This window comes from Zingiber officinale, chromosome 3B (assembly GCF_018446385.1).
Source record: "Zingiber officinale cultivar Zhangliang chromosome 3B, Zo_v1.1, whole genome shotgun sequence".
Classification (NCBI taxonomy): Eukaryota; Viridiplantae; Streptophyta; class Magnoliopsida; order Zingiberales; family Zingiberaceae; genus Zingiber; species Zingiber officinale.
The window spans coordinates 45,798,477-45,816,835 of NC_055991.1; the positions used below are offsets into that span (position 1 = coordinate 45,798,477).

General features: G+C 37.8%; 1 protein-coding gene across 1 annotated transcript in view; it reads right to left on the bottom strand.

Annotated features, from left to right (window-relative positions):
• Positions 1 to 1,472: 1,472 nt before the first annotated feature.
• Positions 1,473 to 18,359, bottom strand: part of LOC122056456 (quinone oxidoreductase 1-like) — a 32,905-nt gene continuing 16,018 nt past the window's right edge. Inside the window, exons 3-5 of the mRNA XM_042618417.1 lie at positions 8,373 to 8,599; positions 4,176 to 4,433; positions 1,473 to 1,983 (exon numbers count right to left, since the gene is read on the bottom strand). Coding sequence (XP_042474351.1) covers positions 1,672 to 1,983; positions 4,176 to 4,433; positions 8,373 to 8,599 — 797 coding nt within the window. The 3' untranslated portion in view covers positions 1,473 to 1,671. The remainder of the gene's footprint in view (positions 1,984 to 4,175; positions 4,434 to 8,372; positions 8,600 to 18,359) is intronic.

Genomic DNA, 18,359 nt, shown 5'->3' on the forward strand with positions numbered 1-18,359 from the left:
TCTCATGTCTCTCTTTGGTTTTTGACAAAATAATTTTACTTGTGTGCGTGTGTGAGAAAGTTGTGAGAGATAAAATGGAGAAGAATTAATCTTCTAAAAATTCAAATCAATTATTTGAATTATGTGCATTGATCCTCATGGGCGGCCCATTTAACTTTGCTTTCGGAAAGATCTCCAAAAATTCTCGGACCACATGGAAAAGTATACAGTACTAAAATTTTCTTGTTTCACTGGGTTTGCTTGGAATGCCTCATCAGCTTTCCTCCGCATAGGAACTTGATAAACAACGCACGGTCAAATAAAATTTCATCCGAAGATATTAATGTGCCAAAATGGTACTTGTAGAATCTACTTATATAGAACTTGATCTAATATGAGCTTATCATGTGGCAAAAAAAAAAAAAAAAAAAAGTGATTCGCTCGCCCTCAGTGTCCCCGTCAACCCGTCCTTAGATCAACATGGAGAAAATAAATTACGGGTGGCTACTAGCCATTAGTGTAAATAGCCAAGACATAGGGGAAGTTATGCTCGGTCACACCGAGTTTCAACCCCAAAACCTCATGTGACAACACCGAATATCTTAATCATCGCACCGCCCCGAGAGGACATATATCATGGCTCTATAACTGTAGACATCCGATACGATTCATCTATAACTTTTTCCTTGGAGTTGTAAGAATGGTTCAGGTGTTATGTGATACTACAGAAGTCAAGGACGGTGAAGTTTTTGGAATGTCTACATCAATCAGAGCACTTCTCGCATGCACAAACATTGCAGATAGACGAGCATGAAGTATCAGAACAGTTTAAGCTCGTCATTACTAAGCTAAGATTCTCTTGCCTTCAATTGTTACAGACATCCCTTAATCCATCTAGGACACCCTATTTTTCCCTCTTCAAAGGTGCATGAGTTTCTCCCCTCACATTTATACCACATGGAAAGAAAATTATCCTCTGAAATTAAAATAACTACTCATAGATCATCAAGAGGTGGTCAGAAATTACAACCGACTCTATGCATATTACAGGCTGTCCACGTTACCCGCAGGACTATGATACAATAGAAGGACACTCAGTTATCACTCAGACATCTACAGTTCAATTCTCACCTATAATATATTTATAAAAAAATTTCCTTCAAAGAGAACGTGTTACACCAAGGAATGCTAGATTTCTAGACTACCAATCATGACCACTTCCTTATTTATCTTGATAGTTGATGAAAAACTTCCGTAGGACTAAACTAATCGTCCTAAATTTGACGTTACCAAACCTGGTTACTGTCCACATTGATATTCAGATGTAGTTGACGACGACACATCATCAAGCATTTGAGCGTCCTATACACGTCGAGCAATTTGCACAAATGCACTTCTCATTGGTTGTTTCGCCCAATGTCTTTGAACAAAATGTTATTACTCGGGGGACTAAACAATAACCCCTATGGTCGTGTTGTTAGAACCAGTCTATATAAATGAAATTTGGTTTACCAGATGGAGGAGCTTTAGTACAAGTCTCAGAAGTCAGAATTGCGCAGAAGAAGAATATTGATTCAAACCATTAGCAAACAACCAAATACCCAAGCATGAGAGTCTAAATAAAACATCGTTGGAGAAAATGTGTAACCTGCATTATTCTTGCACATTGAGTTCTCCAGTAGAACAGTGGATCTAGACATCAGGCACAAGCACAATAGATCCAGATGTTTTCCTTGACTCCAGGTCAATATGGGCACGAGCAGCATCTGACAGTGGGTAAATATGGTTGACCCGAACACGCAGCACACCAGACGCAACATTGGCAAAAACCTCTCCTGCGGCTGCAAGCAGCTCGTCGCGAGTTGCAGTGTAGTGCATCAGTGAAGGTCTGGTGAGGAAGAGAGATTTGGGGAGAAGATAACTGAGTGGAACAGGATCTGGAGTCCCTGATGACTGCCCAAAGCTGACCATAAAACCTCTAGACATCAGGCATGACAAGGATCCCTGCACACTCATATTCCGGATGAGAATAGAGATTTAAGCATGACAGCTAGTAAAGTAACCACGATGGTTTAAGAGTGCTTTCCCCAAGTTGTTTGCTGGGAGAACAGACTATTTGCTAAACATGTTACAAATGTTTACCTCAAAAGCATTCCAAAAACTACTTCTAATGTAGACTGGAGGATGCTTTCCAAAATAATTTTTAAATACAAAAATTAGCATGTAATAATAAATAATTTATTAATAATATAGACATTAACAATATTGAAAATTATAATTTAAATATTTAAAAATATATTAAAATTTTAGAATCAAATCATTGTTAACTAAAAATTAAATTATTATTCAATTGTTATTAATTCTCTAAAAAAACATGAAATAAAAGTTATTGTTTATGTATGGATAATATGTAAATTATATTAATTAAACATAATTAATAATTATTGTAAAATAGTATCTAGTAATCTAATCAAAAGACGTATTTTTATATTATCAAATATATTTTGAATAAGTAAATAATGTCATCAAGATAACTTCAATCATAAAAGTAAAGTGTATAATGAAGCAATAGTAAATTTAAGTTTCATAATAATTTTAAAGCGACAATTTTACTATAAACATCTAAATATATAAATTAATATTCATTTTTATTTAATTATAAAATCATTATATAATTTCAAAAATAAAAAATAACAATTTAATCACTATACATATGTATATTCTAAAGTATAACAACACAAAGTGTGTGTGTGTGTATATAATTTTGTTAAGACAATTTTCTTATGCTAATATTTATCATGTTATCATTAATTGAACATAAAGTGACAAGTGCTTCTAAATATATATTTCACTAAGTACTATAAGATAAAAACTTGCTTTATAAAGCAATTTCAAAATGTAGATTACCTGAAGTATTGTCACAAAATACTTGGTGCAAAGTGCATTTTCTAAACGCACATTTCAAATGCAAATGAAATTCCAAACTCAGTGTTGATCTTAAGCACTCAGTGTGCATAGATTGGGGACTTTCCTGTATTCTTTTGTATTGGAAGAAGAGGGCATTGTAATAATGCTAAAAGTTAACCAGTCAATTGAAACTTGCAAAAGAAAAGTGATGATCAATACATGAATCCAATCAGAAAATTATGCATTCATATCATCAATTACGATCTATTTCACTCAGTGGCTGATGAGAGAAATGCACAAAAAAAGTCAACATAAAACAAATACATGTCAAGTTTATCAAGAGAAGTTTCATCAGATTATCGGGGTAAATCATCATGGGCTTAAGTATTTTACAAATCGCAAAGGAATATCATTGCAATCAGCCTCACATGAGAGAGAATGTAGTGTAACCAAAATACAATAATCAAGATAGGCCAAATGTTTCCACTTTAACATTTTTGAAGCAGGAGAAACCAATATGAATTATCAACCTTTTGACCAACTAGCATCAGACCCTTAACTAGTTAATCTATCCGATCATAGAATTGGACATGATAGCCCATCAAATACATACATACCTAAATTACTTCATTAAAGTTAAAAATTGAAAAAAGTCACAATGGAAAGAATCACAATGGGCGCAAGTTTAGCTAGATTATTTACTAAGTCTACAAAAGACTTATTGCAGATCTTATGGGTCGTGCTAACTTGAATAAGTGAATTACCTTATTCTTTCTTTTGAAAATGGATTTCTTTGTTCCTTGCCTAAGATAGATTCTCACTCTTTTGAAGGTGGATCACCTCATGGTCATCCTTTTTTCATTCTTTTTTGTGTATTCCTTTTAAGAAAAAAGTTTTGCATTACTGTGATTGAGTTGTCAGGTGTATTGCCAACTACTACCTTATCATCTTCCTCAATCTAGTGCCATTTTCTGTCAAACCCCCTCAATTTCCCCACTAGCTAACCATACCGAAAGTACACATTGAATATCAAAGTCAGCTTGTGGGTTTGAGGTCCATGGGAAATTCTGAAAGTTTGCAGTTGGCTTATAGGAAGAATACATTAATTTTGTTAAATTTAAACATTATGTTTTAACTTTAATTCTTATAAATACCATCGGAATTCTTATTTCAGGAGGGAAATACACTAACTAATATGACACAAACACAGTGCAGTATAAAGGGAAAATTGAGGTAGGAAAATAAGTGCATATGCAGAACAAGCATATAATAAGAGAATAACAGCTAACCTGAAATGTATCTTTTCCAACAGAATCGTAGACAACATTGACTCCTTTGCCTGATGTTATTTCATTCACTTTGGATACAAAATCCTCCTTTGTGTGTACTATTACGTGGTGACATCCATCTTGTGCTGCCTGAGCTGCCTTCTCTTCAGTTGAAACAGTTCCTATAACAGTGGCGCCAAGGGCTTTTGCCCATTGGCAAAGCAATGAACCTACCCCTCCAGCAGCAGCATGAACAAGAATAGTGTGGCCAGCCTCAACCTTTTTCCAAACAGTATAAGTTCATCATAATATATATTCAATCTTGGTTGCAAACATGTTGAGAATGTTATGAAAGGAAAATACAAATATAGCTGATAAATCAAAGAAAGATAGTGAGTTACAACTTACAACTTGGTAAGTCCAAATAACAGCGCAAGATGCAGCTGATTTATATGCATATATATTGGAAGGTTGGTCACATGAGTCGAAACCTCAAACCGAAAGAAACAAATACCTTAGAACCTGATAGGTGGAGCCATTACCTAAACTACACGTCATCTTCCAACCGTTTTATGTCTCAACCATTTGGAGTTGGTATGAAAGAATTAGTCTCTTCAAATCTTTTTTTTTTCCTTTTTTTTTTGCATTATCTAGGATTTTCTTTGGTTTCCCTTTACACCTTATCTGATTAATTCAACTTGTCTAACTCTAAAATTCATTTGTTGTCGTTGAACATGTGCATATATCAATTTATTTCTATCATTTAGCATCTATTGAAACTACACTTGTTCTTGGACAATGGACAATAGTATTTATCTTTCCTTTTGCTTAGTAACCGCACAAATTCATCCTAGCATTCTCACAACCACTGATGTATGTTTCTCACAAACTTATGATTTTAGTTTGTCTATATATCCCATAAACTTAGTTGCACTCTTGCCAAGAGGAAACTGGCATACTTTATTGCAAGGTATTTAAGAAGCTTTATGCATTATGATAATGTTTTCTTGTTCTAGAGTACAAACTTCAAAGTAACAACCAACACAAATGATAAAACATGCAGTTACTGTCAATTCAGAGACTAGAGAAGTTATTTAATCACTTCCTTCCTAAAGAAGGTACAGTATATAGGGAGGTGTTTGGCCAATCATATTGACAATCCAACAAGAAAACTGATGCACGATAGGGATGCACTATTACCAAATTGTTCATATAGCACCAAGAACAATCTCAAACTCTTAAAAACTCACAAAGAAGCAAATTCATAAATCGAAGAACAAACCATTACAAGGGCATTTTAACCTCTTTAATAAACCAAATGATAAGATCAAGTTGCCTAAGATGAGGTCCAACTTATCCTATAAATATACTTCTTCTAAAAGCTCAGATGATTTTTAACAATTTAACAAGCATGTGAAAAATATAAAACCAAAAAAATTTAGAACACTCTTAAAATTTAACTGTAAATTTTGAATCGCATCATTTTAGGGTTGGTTTAAAATTCTTTAGGTTTTAAATCTTTTACAAGTTTGTTAAATTTTCAAAGTGTGTCTATGCTTTTAAAAGTTGTTATTTTTAGGATCAGTTTTTTCATGTCTAACGAAACTTGGATTTATTGTTTGGTTTATAAAGAGGGTTTTGATCCCCATGTAATAGATTATTCTTTGATTTATGAAATTTTTCCTCTCAGAGAATTCTGTGTGATATCGAATTTTTTGTGATACATTAAAAAAAAAACTGATAGTCCTAATATTTTACATAAAGTTGTTTTTATTTGGTTAACGGGTTGTAGGGATCCTAGACTAGGTCTTAGTTGGGAGCCGATTATTTTGTTCCTTCAACCACTAGATGCTAGTAGGAACCTTCCTCAAATGTTCTCAACATGATGATCCGAATTCTGTTAGAGCATGATGAAGATGATCAACTTTGACTTCTTCCTGAAATTTTCTTCTCTGGTGTTTGTGCCACTAGGTTAATACTTTCAGGTAGTCCAAGTGTTTCTCACTATTGAAGATTGCTTTCCATTATTAAGATGCTTGCCATGTTTGAATTATTCTCAGCTTGAAATTTGAATTTTTACTTCCTAATAGAACAAGAAATCTCCCATGACTATCATTTTTGTATTTGCATTATGGTTTGAAGTCTTGTACCATTGAACGACATGATTAAAACATATCATCCACCAAATTACTGACGTCAATATTGATCATTAGGTGAAATTTCTCAGCATCAATTATGCCAACAGCATATCTTGGCATGCAATGGCATGCGTTAAATGACTTTAAGTAATGATTATTATTTATTTGTAACTTTTTTAAAACTTTTAATTTAAATGATTATCTAATTAATAGAGTAAAAAAAAAGTGGACGGAGCAAAATTTATATAAATTCATCTTGATAAGCATAGTACTAAAAAAAATTTAAAAATTATTTAATTACTAATTGATAATCTAATTAAAAGTTGAAAATCTAAATGAAAGAAGATTAAATGAGTAAATCTCATCCAAATTTATTTTTGCATTCTTGAAATCATGCCATAATAAGACTGCCGATGTTGATCCCAAGCCCGAATGTAAAAGGTTGAGGATTGCTTTAAGTTGCTAGTCAGCGAGTCAAACATAGACAAATGTTCTATGAATACATTCATCAAACATGAAATCATGCTACAATGTGTTAAGTTCCGATACAATAAATTCCTATAAAAGTCCAATCAATTAATTATTTAATTATTATTATAGTAAAGGACAACTTGGTGCATGAAGTTCCCACCAATGTGGGATCCCAAGGAAGGATCGAACCACATTGAGTCTATTGTATGTAGTCTTACCCTGTATTGCAAGATGTTATATTTAATTATTATAGTATTAATTTATAAAAATAAACTAAGTAAAAGGGTATTAAAAGAATAAAACTAGACTAAATTATTTAGGAATACCTCAATGCATGTCAAATGATGCCAAAGTGTAGACTTGGCCACAGTTCAAAACCACACTTCGACGATTGAGAATCGTTGAATCAATAGTTCCAAAAATGTAGACCCTTAACCTTAACCTTCAAAGGCGGTTACACTTCACGGTTATGGTTCAATTCACCATTTGTGAGAATTATTATTTATATTTTATTTTTTAAAAAAATATTTAAAAATTTATAAATGTGAAAAAAAAATTTAAAAACTTGAATTATTTTAAATTGCCAGCAAATCCCCTTGGGGAATTAGAGAATTAAAGCTCATGTAGTTCATATAAATTTTTTTTATATATTTGATGATAGTCTTCAAGATATATGTATATAATTTTATTGTTGAAAAAATTATATCATTTGGTAAATTATTATTGAACATATCATAGAAATCAAATTATCTCTATAATCTCAATAAGTTAGGTGTTGAATGAATAAAAAAATAAAATAAGACCAATAAGTAACCTATTAAGAGAGTTAAATGAGAATAACAAATTCAATAAATTGTGGAATAGTCCCACATTAAAAAATTCAAAGCAAATAAATTGAAAAATTAGCTGCAATAAAAAAAGGTGGAATAGTCCCGTATTTAAATTTTTAAAATAAATAGATTGGCTTATATTAAATCACACCATTAAAATAATATATTATTGAATAAGAGGTTCTAGTTGAAAATTCTCAAGTAGTAAAAAATAAGAGTTTTTTTTTTTAAAAAAAAAGGAAAATTATGAACCCTTTATAAACCTTTAATTGAATTGATGGTTTGAACTGTCGATTCAACGGTTAATCGGCCTGTCTAGAGACGAGTGGGTTACAATTCAAACCCATTGAACTAAGTCAATGATTGACCATCCGGTTGACCCAATAACGGTTCCAAGCTGACTCCAAACAGAACCACATTGCATCTAGTGTGAAAGTACCAACAGTTTGAATGTGACTTTGATCACAAATTGAATTTTTGTCCTAGTCCTTCATGTTTCTAGTACAAAACTTAAGTCTCATGGCTAGTCTATCAGATCAGATTACTTCCATCAGATTCTTTGATCTCTTTAAACAGAAACGAAAAAGAGATAACTTGGACCTATGTCCTTACAAGAACTCGTCAAGATTGTCTAGAACTTTCAACCAACGAGTGGATATAACTTATAATCATAAGTTAACTAATTGGTGATTGGTTTCGTACCAAACAGCAGGAAAAAATGATTCAAAATTAGTATTTAGATACCCAGGGGAAGAAAAAACTTTAAAGAAACAGCCAACCTTAAAACAACGACGGAGTAGAACATATGCTGTCATTCCCTTGAGTAGAATGGATGCTGCAACCTTATGATCAATTGTAGATGGAACAGGAACAGCAGCATTTGCCGGAAGAATTTGCTCTTCAGAATAGGAACCCATTGGGTTGCCAGCATAAGCAACAACATCCCCTACTTCTATTCCGGTCAGACCAGGCCCCACAGCGGTCACCACTCCAACAGCTTCCATTCCTAGATTTGCAACAAAAACAGATATCAAGTAGGTTCTAATTTTTCCCTTCACAAATTGCACAGACTAAAGTGGAAACAGCTTCTATGTTTCTTATTATGATTAAGAGAAGAAATATACAACTGCATTAATTTTTTTGTTCAAAATTTATAACATCAGTTTGTGCCAAACCAAATAAGCACCTAATATCATCATTTGTCCCTAGCAAGTTGATGCAGCATATGAAAGCATTTTGGAACAGCTAATGATGGAAAAAAGATGTTTCTGAATTCGTGTTTCCTTCTTACCACTTCCTCTGATGGGCATAATGGGTAACATTTCCTCTTGCATTTTGCTAAAAGGATTTCTTATGCTACCGTTGCATTTGCTTCTACTCCATATTATAAGAAATTTTTAAGCATCATTATCATTTGATCCAAATTTTAACAAACAATAAACACTTAAATGACTGTAGTCATGATTAAACTTAAGTCTATTTGACTCGAATGCTGAAAGCCCATATAAGAGCATAAAACTATTGTTGGGTACTTCTTGGATATTGAAAAAAAACTTCCTTTATTTCGTTTCTCTTCCTTTCTTCCTTTGTACTGCAAGAACAATTCAGTCACATAATTGCTCTGCGTCAAGTGATATCAAGGCCCAACCTCAAGACATCTTTTGGACCACTATTACCCTGCATTACATCCCCCACTATGCTGGCACCTTAATCACATCTATCTGAAAAGGGCAAACTACCTTTACAACTACTACCTTCTTGTGTTGTTGCCTATCAAACCCATCATTTAATTCCACCACCACCAGTTTTATGCCTATTGAACATGTAAATATTTACTAAGATAAAATCTGAATGTCTGCAGAAATCCACCATACTTTCCAACAGAAATCCCCATAATTTCCCACTACTACCATCCACTTTCCCTCTGTCTTTCCTTCACATCAGCCACATGAATCCTGTTTTCCTAACAAAGAGATCAGCCAACTCTATCACCTCCAGTGTAACACTAATTGGCTTTGTCCGGATGACTTTAAAGCAAGATCCGCAATAATTGTGATAAAACAATCCAAGTTTTGCCTTATGACACAGCCTGCATAGGACACCGCCTGCAAGCTTATAGTGTAAGTGGTCTGATATTGCACAAAGCCTCACATGTTTGTCACTAAAACTTTGGTTCACAATGGCAATCTTTAAAAAACATTAATCATAGAAGAAGAAAAAACAAGTTTGTTTGAACATAGTGAGGCTATTATAGCAATAAAAACTCATCTTGTATTGGAAAATTTAAGAAGCAACTCAAGACCCCACATTGAGATTTCAACAACAAGATCTACTCATGATAATTTGACAGTACCACAACCTCATTGAAAACTAGTTTCATTTACTCATGTTAGCTAGTAATTCTTGATATTCTATTTTTCCCCCCCTCAAAAAGTATCACACCTTTGTTTCTTGCATTTTAGTCCAACCAATATCATGGCATAATTGTTGTCTCATTTATCCTTCCACTTCATCCTTTTTATTATCGACCAGTAAATATCTTTATAATTTTCACTAGTTTAACAAAAGGATATCATTAAAATGAGAAATAGGTAAATCTACGAGAGAGACAACCATATAATAGCAGTGAAAATAAATACATAAAACAATGCCAAGAAGAAAAAGTCAACATCAATTTCAACCTTGCTTGGAATCTTATCCTCTTCTAAACCAAACACAAATCACCTCTAATAAAAAAGTATGCCCTAGAAATGTGCTAGGATCACATAGAACAGACAAAGTAGATCAAATTCAAAGTTTCCAACTAAAAAATCTTGATCGATCAAGTTCTAAAGTGATCAAATTTTTATCCAAGGAAGATCTAAAACCTAATGAGGTTGAGCAACCAGTCAAAATCTAGTAAAAACAATGAAGTTATCCAAGAAATTTAACCAGAAGGTGATATTGACAATATTTGGAGATATGACTTACTGAATTAATTGGCACTTGTTAGAAATCTAGAGAAACTCATTGATTTTAGGAAAATATTTACATAGAGCAACTATCATTAAATTGCGTGCTGAAACTCGAGATAAAATGGAAGAAAGCAATATAGGAGCACATTCATAATCAAAAATATTTCGTTATAGGCTTGTTGAATCAAGATGCAATGCTTCTGCTGTTTATCCTCAGACAACGTATCCAGATTAAGAATTTTGTGGAGAAGGAGGTGATTGCAGCATATAGAGACACGGATGATGAGGACATTGGAGTGAAAAAAGTAGATGGGGATTAGATGAGCAATTGTGTTTGTCTATATAAGGTTATGGTTGTAAAATACGACAACAAATATTAATTAAATAATAAGGTTAAATAGAGGAATAACCTTAACGGAATTTTTCGAAATTTTTAGGAATTTTCTGGAAATTTTTAGGAGGCCGTATGGTGTAGGTTACGGGGATAAATATTGAGTCACGGGAAAGCCTGTTTAGACTACCCAATTTAAACGAGGAAAAGTTTGATTTTTCTTTTGTTTTTCTTTTTCCTTTTCTTTTCTTCTTTTCTCTGTCGCATGCCCTAAGCCTCACGCGACGCCGTTTCCTTCTCCCCTCTCGTGACGTCGAGCCTCCGATCGTCGCCCCGTCTTCTCCTCTTCCCCAACCCTCGCAACGTTTCGCTCCCTCGCCTCTTCTTTTTCTTCTTCCCTTCCCCTCATTTCCTCTCCCAATCGCTCCACTGCCGCCCTCTCCTAGATCATCGCCGACGTGGATTCCTCTCCCCGAATCCATAATTCGCCGACCGTCTCGCTCGTGTGACTGCCGTGGCTCGACACCGACAGCCCAACCACCCGAGCACCACCCCATCTTCCCCTATCAGAGAGTCGTGCCCTAGCTTTGATCCGTCGCCGCTGCGAGGGCTGCGACGACCATCGCTGGAGCGACTGGGCTTTCCTTTTCCTCTCCCGATTGCAGCGAGCCATAGTGCCTAACCACTTCTCGCAACAGGTATGAGCAGGGACACGCTGTGATACCCTAGGTTTACTGCTCACAACCTTCCTTCATTTCTTTCACTAGTGACAACCGAAATCTCCTCACTGGTTGCGATAATTCTCTTCCTTTGTGCTAGATCTGTTCTTGGGGATGTGCCAGAATCTTGCTGTACAGATCTGAGATGTTTTAGGTCAGAGGACAGCAACACCAGTTTGCTCCGGCCACTGTTTTTCCGACAGCAAGCACATCCGGCAATGACTCAACAATCCGACATTCAGGTTTGGGTGAGTATTTGGATTGAGTCCTTGGGTTGAATGCTTAGATGCAGATGTGATGATTATCGATTTAGGGCTTTTGGAATTTGTTGTGGCAATCTTGCTTCAGCTGAGGACATTAAGGAAGAGGTTGCTAAGGTGAGTTTTCCTGATAAGCTTTAATCCGAGCTATGAAGGAAGTGTGGATTAATTAAGGAAATTATAATGTTGGGTTGAACCTAATTCAATCAAGAAATTAATATTAGATGAATATGATAATTAGGGTTAGGGAAACTGACCCTAATTGAACGTGGAGTTATAATTAATTAGGGTTAAAATGTTGGATCTAATCTAAGCTTCGGATTAGATCCAATTTATTTAGTTAATCGAAATTTAATGAATGAATTAGGGTTCCAGGTAAATAAGAATTTGATTTAGCTATTTGATAATTGTTGGAGTAGCTAAATTAAATGTGTTATTACATGACTCTGATTTACGACGAGCCGCCTTACATGTGATTACTTTTGGCATGCACTATATTTGAGGCGGGTACCTTGACTTATCTCTTGTGATATGTCATGTTGATATGTGTAGTAGGTTATAGTCTCTAGTAATAATTATGTTTATTATTGTTATAGTATGTCACTACATGATACCTGTTGCATGCTTTCATCTGTTCTACATTTATGATTTATTATTGCCATGATTATTTATGCTCATAGAGGTAGTGACATACCGTGCCTTGTGATACACCGTACTAGACATTTACCATATCTGACCCGTATACCTAGATCTGTTTATTTGATCCATTTATTTTTGGTACATGTTTTATGGAGGTAGATATGGTCAGGATTTGCATGCTTAGTGTCTTGCACCATTCTGCATGATTGCATGTTATGCGATTGGTAGCCCTATTATTGTTGAGCTCATCGCCAGTTATATAGATCTGCCCACACAACCACTCATGGGTATATCAGGCAGGGTGTATGGCAGTTTTGCTCTGTTAGGCTCTGCTGGTCCGCTCATCGGTAGTGGTGACGCAGCGTGGTAGCCGGCAGGCAATTTTGCTCTGTTAGACTCCGTTAGTCCGCTCATGGGTAGTGGTGACGCAGCGTGGTAGCCGGCAGGGATCCCTTCTCTGGATTGTCTCAGGGAGATGAGAGCATTGAGCTCCCCCACTTATGATTTGGGATAGGAAGATAGGTGTACTCCGACAGCATCCTGTCCACTCGGTCATTCATCAGGAGCAGTAATAGCAGAGTGCACAGTTGTCATAGCCCTACCCACTCGATGTCACCATCGTGTGTGAGATGGCTGACTGGCGTCAGGGGTGACCAGGACATGTCATTGGCATCATATGCATGATTGCATTTATAGCTTGTGTTTACTGCATTTTATTTGCTGCATATTGGATGGATGCATATGTTTGGCATGCATACAGGGACATGTTACTTTTGGTCTGACGACCTTATTATTTTAATAGGAGGTCCTAGTGAGTACAGCTTCTCCTTTTCTTACAGTTTTGCATTTTCCATTACTCCAGGAGACTGTACACATATTTATTGCTATGAGTTATTTCGTATTATGCATGTCAACTTGGTATCCGCTGAGTCTTGGACTCACCCTGTTGATATTTTCTTATTTCAGGTTGAGGCCGTCAGGAGGTTTCAGTTGCTAATCCCCTGGTCACGAGAGTTTACTTATTAGTCTTATGGTTTTCTGTTTGTTTCGGACTTATATTGGTTTTGCACTTTGGATTGTATCGTTTTGCTTAAGACATTGTGATGGTTAGATTTTTGCTTGCTTAGTAGATTTTTATTTGGTGTGTTTTGCTACGCGCCTGCCAGTCGGCAGAAGAGGTGAGTTAAATGTTGTTTTTGCTTTCTTTTGTATTGTGGTGACAGTCAGAGGCTGTTTAGATATAAACTTCACGGTTTGTTAGTATTTTTATATTTATTGTTCCGGCCGTGTTGGTCGTGTATGAGTTGGTTGTAGTAAAGTTTCATATTGTCACCTGTACAGGGGAGATGCTGCCAAAATTTCTTCTAGCAGAGACTACGTGGGGCGTGACAATATTTTTGGTATCAGAGCAGGTTTACGATGCCTGTTTATCCTGTTCTGGATTTTAGAGTACCAATTTATTTGGTATCAAAGCAAGTTTACGATACCTGTTTTTTTCGTGTTTTGAATTTTTGAGTAAATCTGATACCAATTCTTTTGGTATCAGAGTCGGCTACGAAGTTGGATTTTTGTGTTTTGGATTTTCAAGTTCAGAGAGCTAATTTAGGTAACTTTCGGAGTTGTACGGATTTCCGTCGAATTTTCTAGTTTCGGAGTTACGAGGTCATAAATAGGGACTGGACAGCAACGGAACATCTCCAAACGGCAAATATGTGGGACATAATTTAACAGAGATGCGGTGAAATGCACGTGTTCCCACTCCGAGGCGTGGTGCAGGACGTCCACGCAAGAAGACATTGGAATCCCTGGCGACAGAGTTGCCAGAGATGTCGGACGAGACTGTCGGTCAGGGACAGACTCCGCATGATACTGCGGGCACGTCAGGCTCTCAGACTCTGATGGTTTCAGAGGCACCTACTCCGGCCGTACCCGTCGTACCCACTCCCACAGTATGATATAAATCTAGAATAATGGACCATGCATTCATTTAGGTCTGTTTGGTACGGGCTTGTACCTGTACTATTCCACAAGGATAACCGGTTGGACTTCCTAAAATATCTTTTTCTTCTTATATTTAATTCCGCCATTCATTCCTTTGCTTTCCCTACCCTTTCTTACCTCCTCTACAACACACTTACATGAGTTATGTGATTCCTCTTCCTTTGCCTAGTCCTCCTCCTCCTACGTCTAGGGTTAGTGATTAGTACAACCACTAAATTCAGTGGCTTCCTCCACTTAAAGTTGTGCTAGGGACCAATACTAGCACCTCGGACACTTGAAATGTCTCATTCTGACAGTGGATTGAAAACCTATCTTGGTTAGGAGCAAATGAAATGCATTGTAGCAGACCCTTACCAAGTTAAGTTTCAGCACCGATATTTAATTCACTGAGTATGGTAGGCCAGAGACTGGACGAATTCATGCGGTTACCATAGAAGATGCACAGCGGGCCGACGGATCCGTTTTCTGCGGTATGATTTTACTTTATGCATTCTCCGCTGATATGCTGATAGATACTGGTAGCTCGCATTCCTGTATTTCTCGTGCCTTTATGAGGGGCATTGGTAGACTACCTACCCTTAAACTGCAACGACTGACCGTCTCCCTACCGTCCGATGATACATTGGGCGTCACTTAAGAGGTCAAAGGTTGCCCGTTAGACTTTGGCAATATGATACTCATGGTTGATTTACTAGTACTGGAAATGGTCGACTTCGACATTATCCTTGGCATGGATTAGCTGTCTGCATATCATGCCACGGTTGATTGTCAGACGAGGGTGGTCACATTTCGACCTCTGAACCAACCCTCGTGGGATTTCACTTGCATCAGGGACGACGACATATCGATCATTTCTGCCATTCAAGCTCAAAAGTTGTTGTCACATGGCTGTTATGGATTTCTTCTATCTTTGATTAATACTAACGACAGTAGTAGTTCCCGACGTTCCAGTGGTCCGGGAGTACTCGGATATATTTCTAGAGGAGCTTTCAGGCTTGCCTCCCCGAAGGCAAGTGAAGTTTGCTATTGAGCTGATTCCGAGGACCGCGCCAGCATCGAAAGCTCCATACCGTATTGCACCGAAAGAGTTGGACGAGCTAAAGGTTCAACTCCAGGAATTATTGGACAGGGGATTTATTCGCCCTAGTGTTTCGTCGTGAGGTTCTCCGGTATTATTTGTCAAGAAAAAGGATGGTACTATGAGGTTGTGCATCGATTACAGACAGCTGAATGCAGTGACCGTTAGGAATAAGTACCCCTTACCACGGATCAAGGATTTGTTTGATCAACTCAGAGGTACATTAGTATATTCTAAGATTGATCTGCGGTCCGGATATCAGAGAGTTAAAGAATCTGATATACAGAAGACAACATTCCGTACTAGATACGGACATTATGAATTTTTGGTAATGTCATTTGGGCTTACCAATGCTCCTGCGGTGTTTATGGATTTGATGAACCGTATCTTTCTGGAGTATCTAGATCAGTACGTTGTTGTCTTCATCGATGACATTTTGATCTACTCGCGTTCCGAGGAGGAACATGCATAGCATCTTCGCATAGTCTTGGAGACTCTTCGACGACATCGTCTATATGCGAAGTTCAGCAAGTGTGCTTTTTGGCTTAACCTCAGTTGGTTTTCTGGGACACGTGGTGTCTAGCCGAGATATTTCAGTAGATCCTCAGAAGATCGAAGCTATCACCAGCAGGGAGCAGCCGAAATCAGTTCAGGAGATTCACAGTTTCTTGGGACTAGCTGGATATTACAGACGATTCGTCGAGGGTTTCTTGCGTATCGCTATGCCGCTGACACGCCTGACCAGGAAAGGCGTGAAGTTCGTGTGGTCCGAGGCTTATGAGACCAGTTTTCAGGAGCTGAAGCGGAGATTAATGTCGGCACCAGTTTTGGTTTTACCTTCTGGAGAGGACAGATTCGTACTTTACACCGATGCTTCTCTACAGGGTTTGGGCGTTGTTTTGATGCAGCACGGCAGGGTAGTCTCTTATGCTTCTTGTCAGTTGAAGGAGCATGAGAAAAACTACCCAGTACATGATCTGGAGTTGGCCGCCATTATATTTGCTTTGAAGATTTGGCGGCATCACCTTTATGGTATTACATTTGAGATTCTCACTGATCATAAGAGTCTCAAATACCTTTTCACTCAGAAGGAACTTAATCTCCGACAGAGGAGATGGATAGAGTTCCTGAAGGATTACGACTGTACTATTAGTTACCACCCAGGGAAAGCTAATGTGGTTGCCGATGCGCTTAGCTGGAAGTCCAGAGAGACTTTAGCTTGCCACCGAGTTGTGGTCATGGACTTGATTCAGGGTTTCTCCGAGTTGGGCCTTGAGGAGCAGGGACGGACAGAGCAAGGTATTATGGTTACCATGGTAGCTCAGTCGTCGACCAGGACGAGGATTCGAGAGGCTCAGGCCGATGATCAGCACTTACAGTCCATTGGCAGCCAGATAGCTTCCGGGCAGCAAACAGAGTTCACTCGAGATGACGCGGGTATTATATATTTCCGAGGCCAATTATGCGTACCTCCATCTCACCTTATCAGGGAGGAGTTACTTTAGGAGGCTCATCGCTCCCAATTTGCGGTCCACCCAGGCGGAACTCGCATGTATCGAAATTTGAAGCGTTCCTATTGGTGGAACGGCATGAAGAAAGACATCGCGGAATTTGTAGCTAGATGTCTTGTCTGTCAGCAAGTGAAGGCTGAGCACCATAGACCTGGCAGATTACTTCAGAGAATTCTGATTCTAGAGTGGAAATGGGAGCACATCATTAAGGATTTTGTGGTGGGATTGCCTAGGACACGATGAGACCACGACGCGATTTGGGTAGTCGTTGACCGATTAATCAAATTCGCACACTTCTTAGCGATCCGGAAGACCGATTCTCTAGATCAATTGGCAGATCTATATTGTCGGGAGATCATCAGACTGCATGGTGTTCCATTAAGTATTATATTGGATAGACGCACACAATTTACGTCCTGGTTCTGGTAGAGTCTGCAACAGGCCTTGAGCACACAGCTCCGATTCAGCACAGCTTTCCATCCGCAGATAGATGTTCAGTCAGAGTGGACCATTCAGACTCTAGAGGACTTGCTGAGGTCTTGTGTTATGAATTTTGGAGGTAGTTTGGAGGACCACTTGCCATTAGTAGAGTTCGCCTAAAACAACAGCTATCATTCGGCAATCCAGATGGCACCGTTTGAAGCGTTGTATGGTAAGCCTTGTCGGACACCCACCCTTTAGGAGGAGGTTGGGGAGGCCCAGCTGTTAGGACCTCATAGAGCTCAACAGGAGGCATAGTTGGTCCGTACTATTAGACGAAGGATGTCCGAGGCGCAAGACCGCCAGAAGAGTTATGTTGATCGGAGACGTGGACCCCTGGCGATCATGTTTTTCTGAGAGTCTTACCCACGAAAGGGGTAAAGAGATTTGGCCTCCGAAGTAAGCTAGCTCCACGATACATTGGGTATTTCCAAATCTTGGAGAGGATTAGATCAATAGCTTATCGCCTGGCGCTCTGGCAGGCATTCATGATGTGTTCCATGTGTCGATGTTGAGGAGATACGTAGCCGACCTAGTACATGTTCTGTCAGATATACCAGTTCACATTCAGCCTAACGTTACCTACGAGGAGATTCCGATACGGATTCTGGACCAGAAAGAGCGTCAGCTGCGGAACAAGACTATCCGGCTGGTTAAAGTCGGATGGCAGCATCATTCTGACGAGGAAACTACCTGGGAGCTCGAGGATACGATTCGAGCTCGATATCCCATATTTTAACTTGAGGTATGTGTTAATTTTCCGTTCAGCATTTATACTATTTATCCGTTGTTA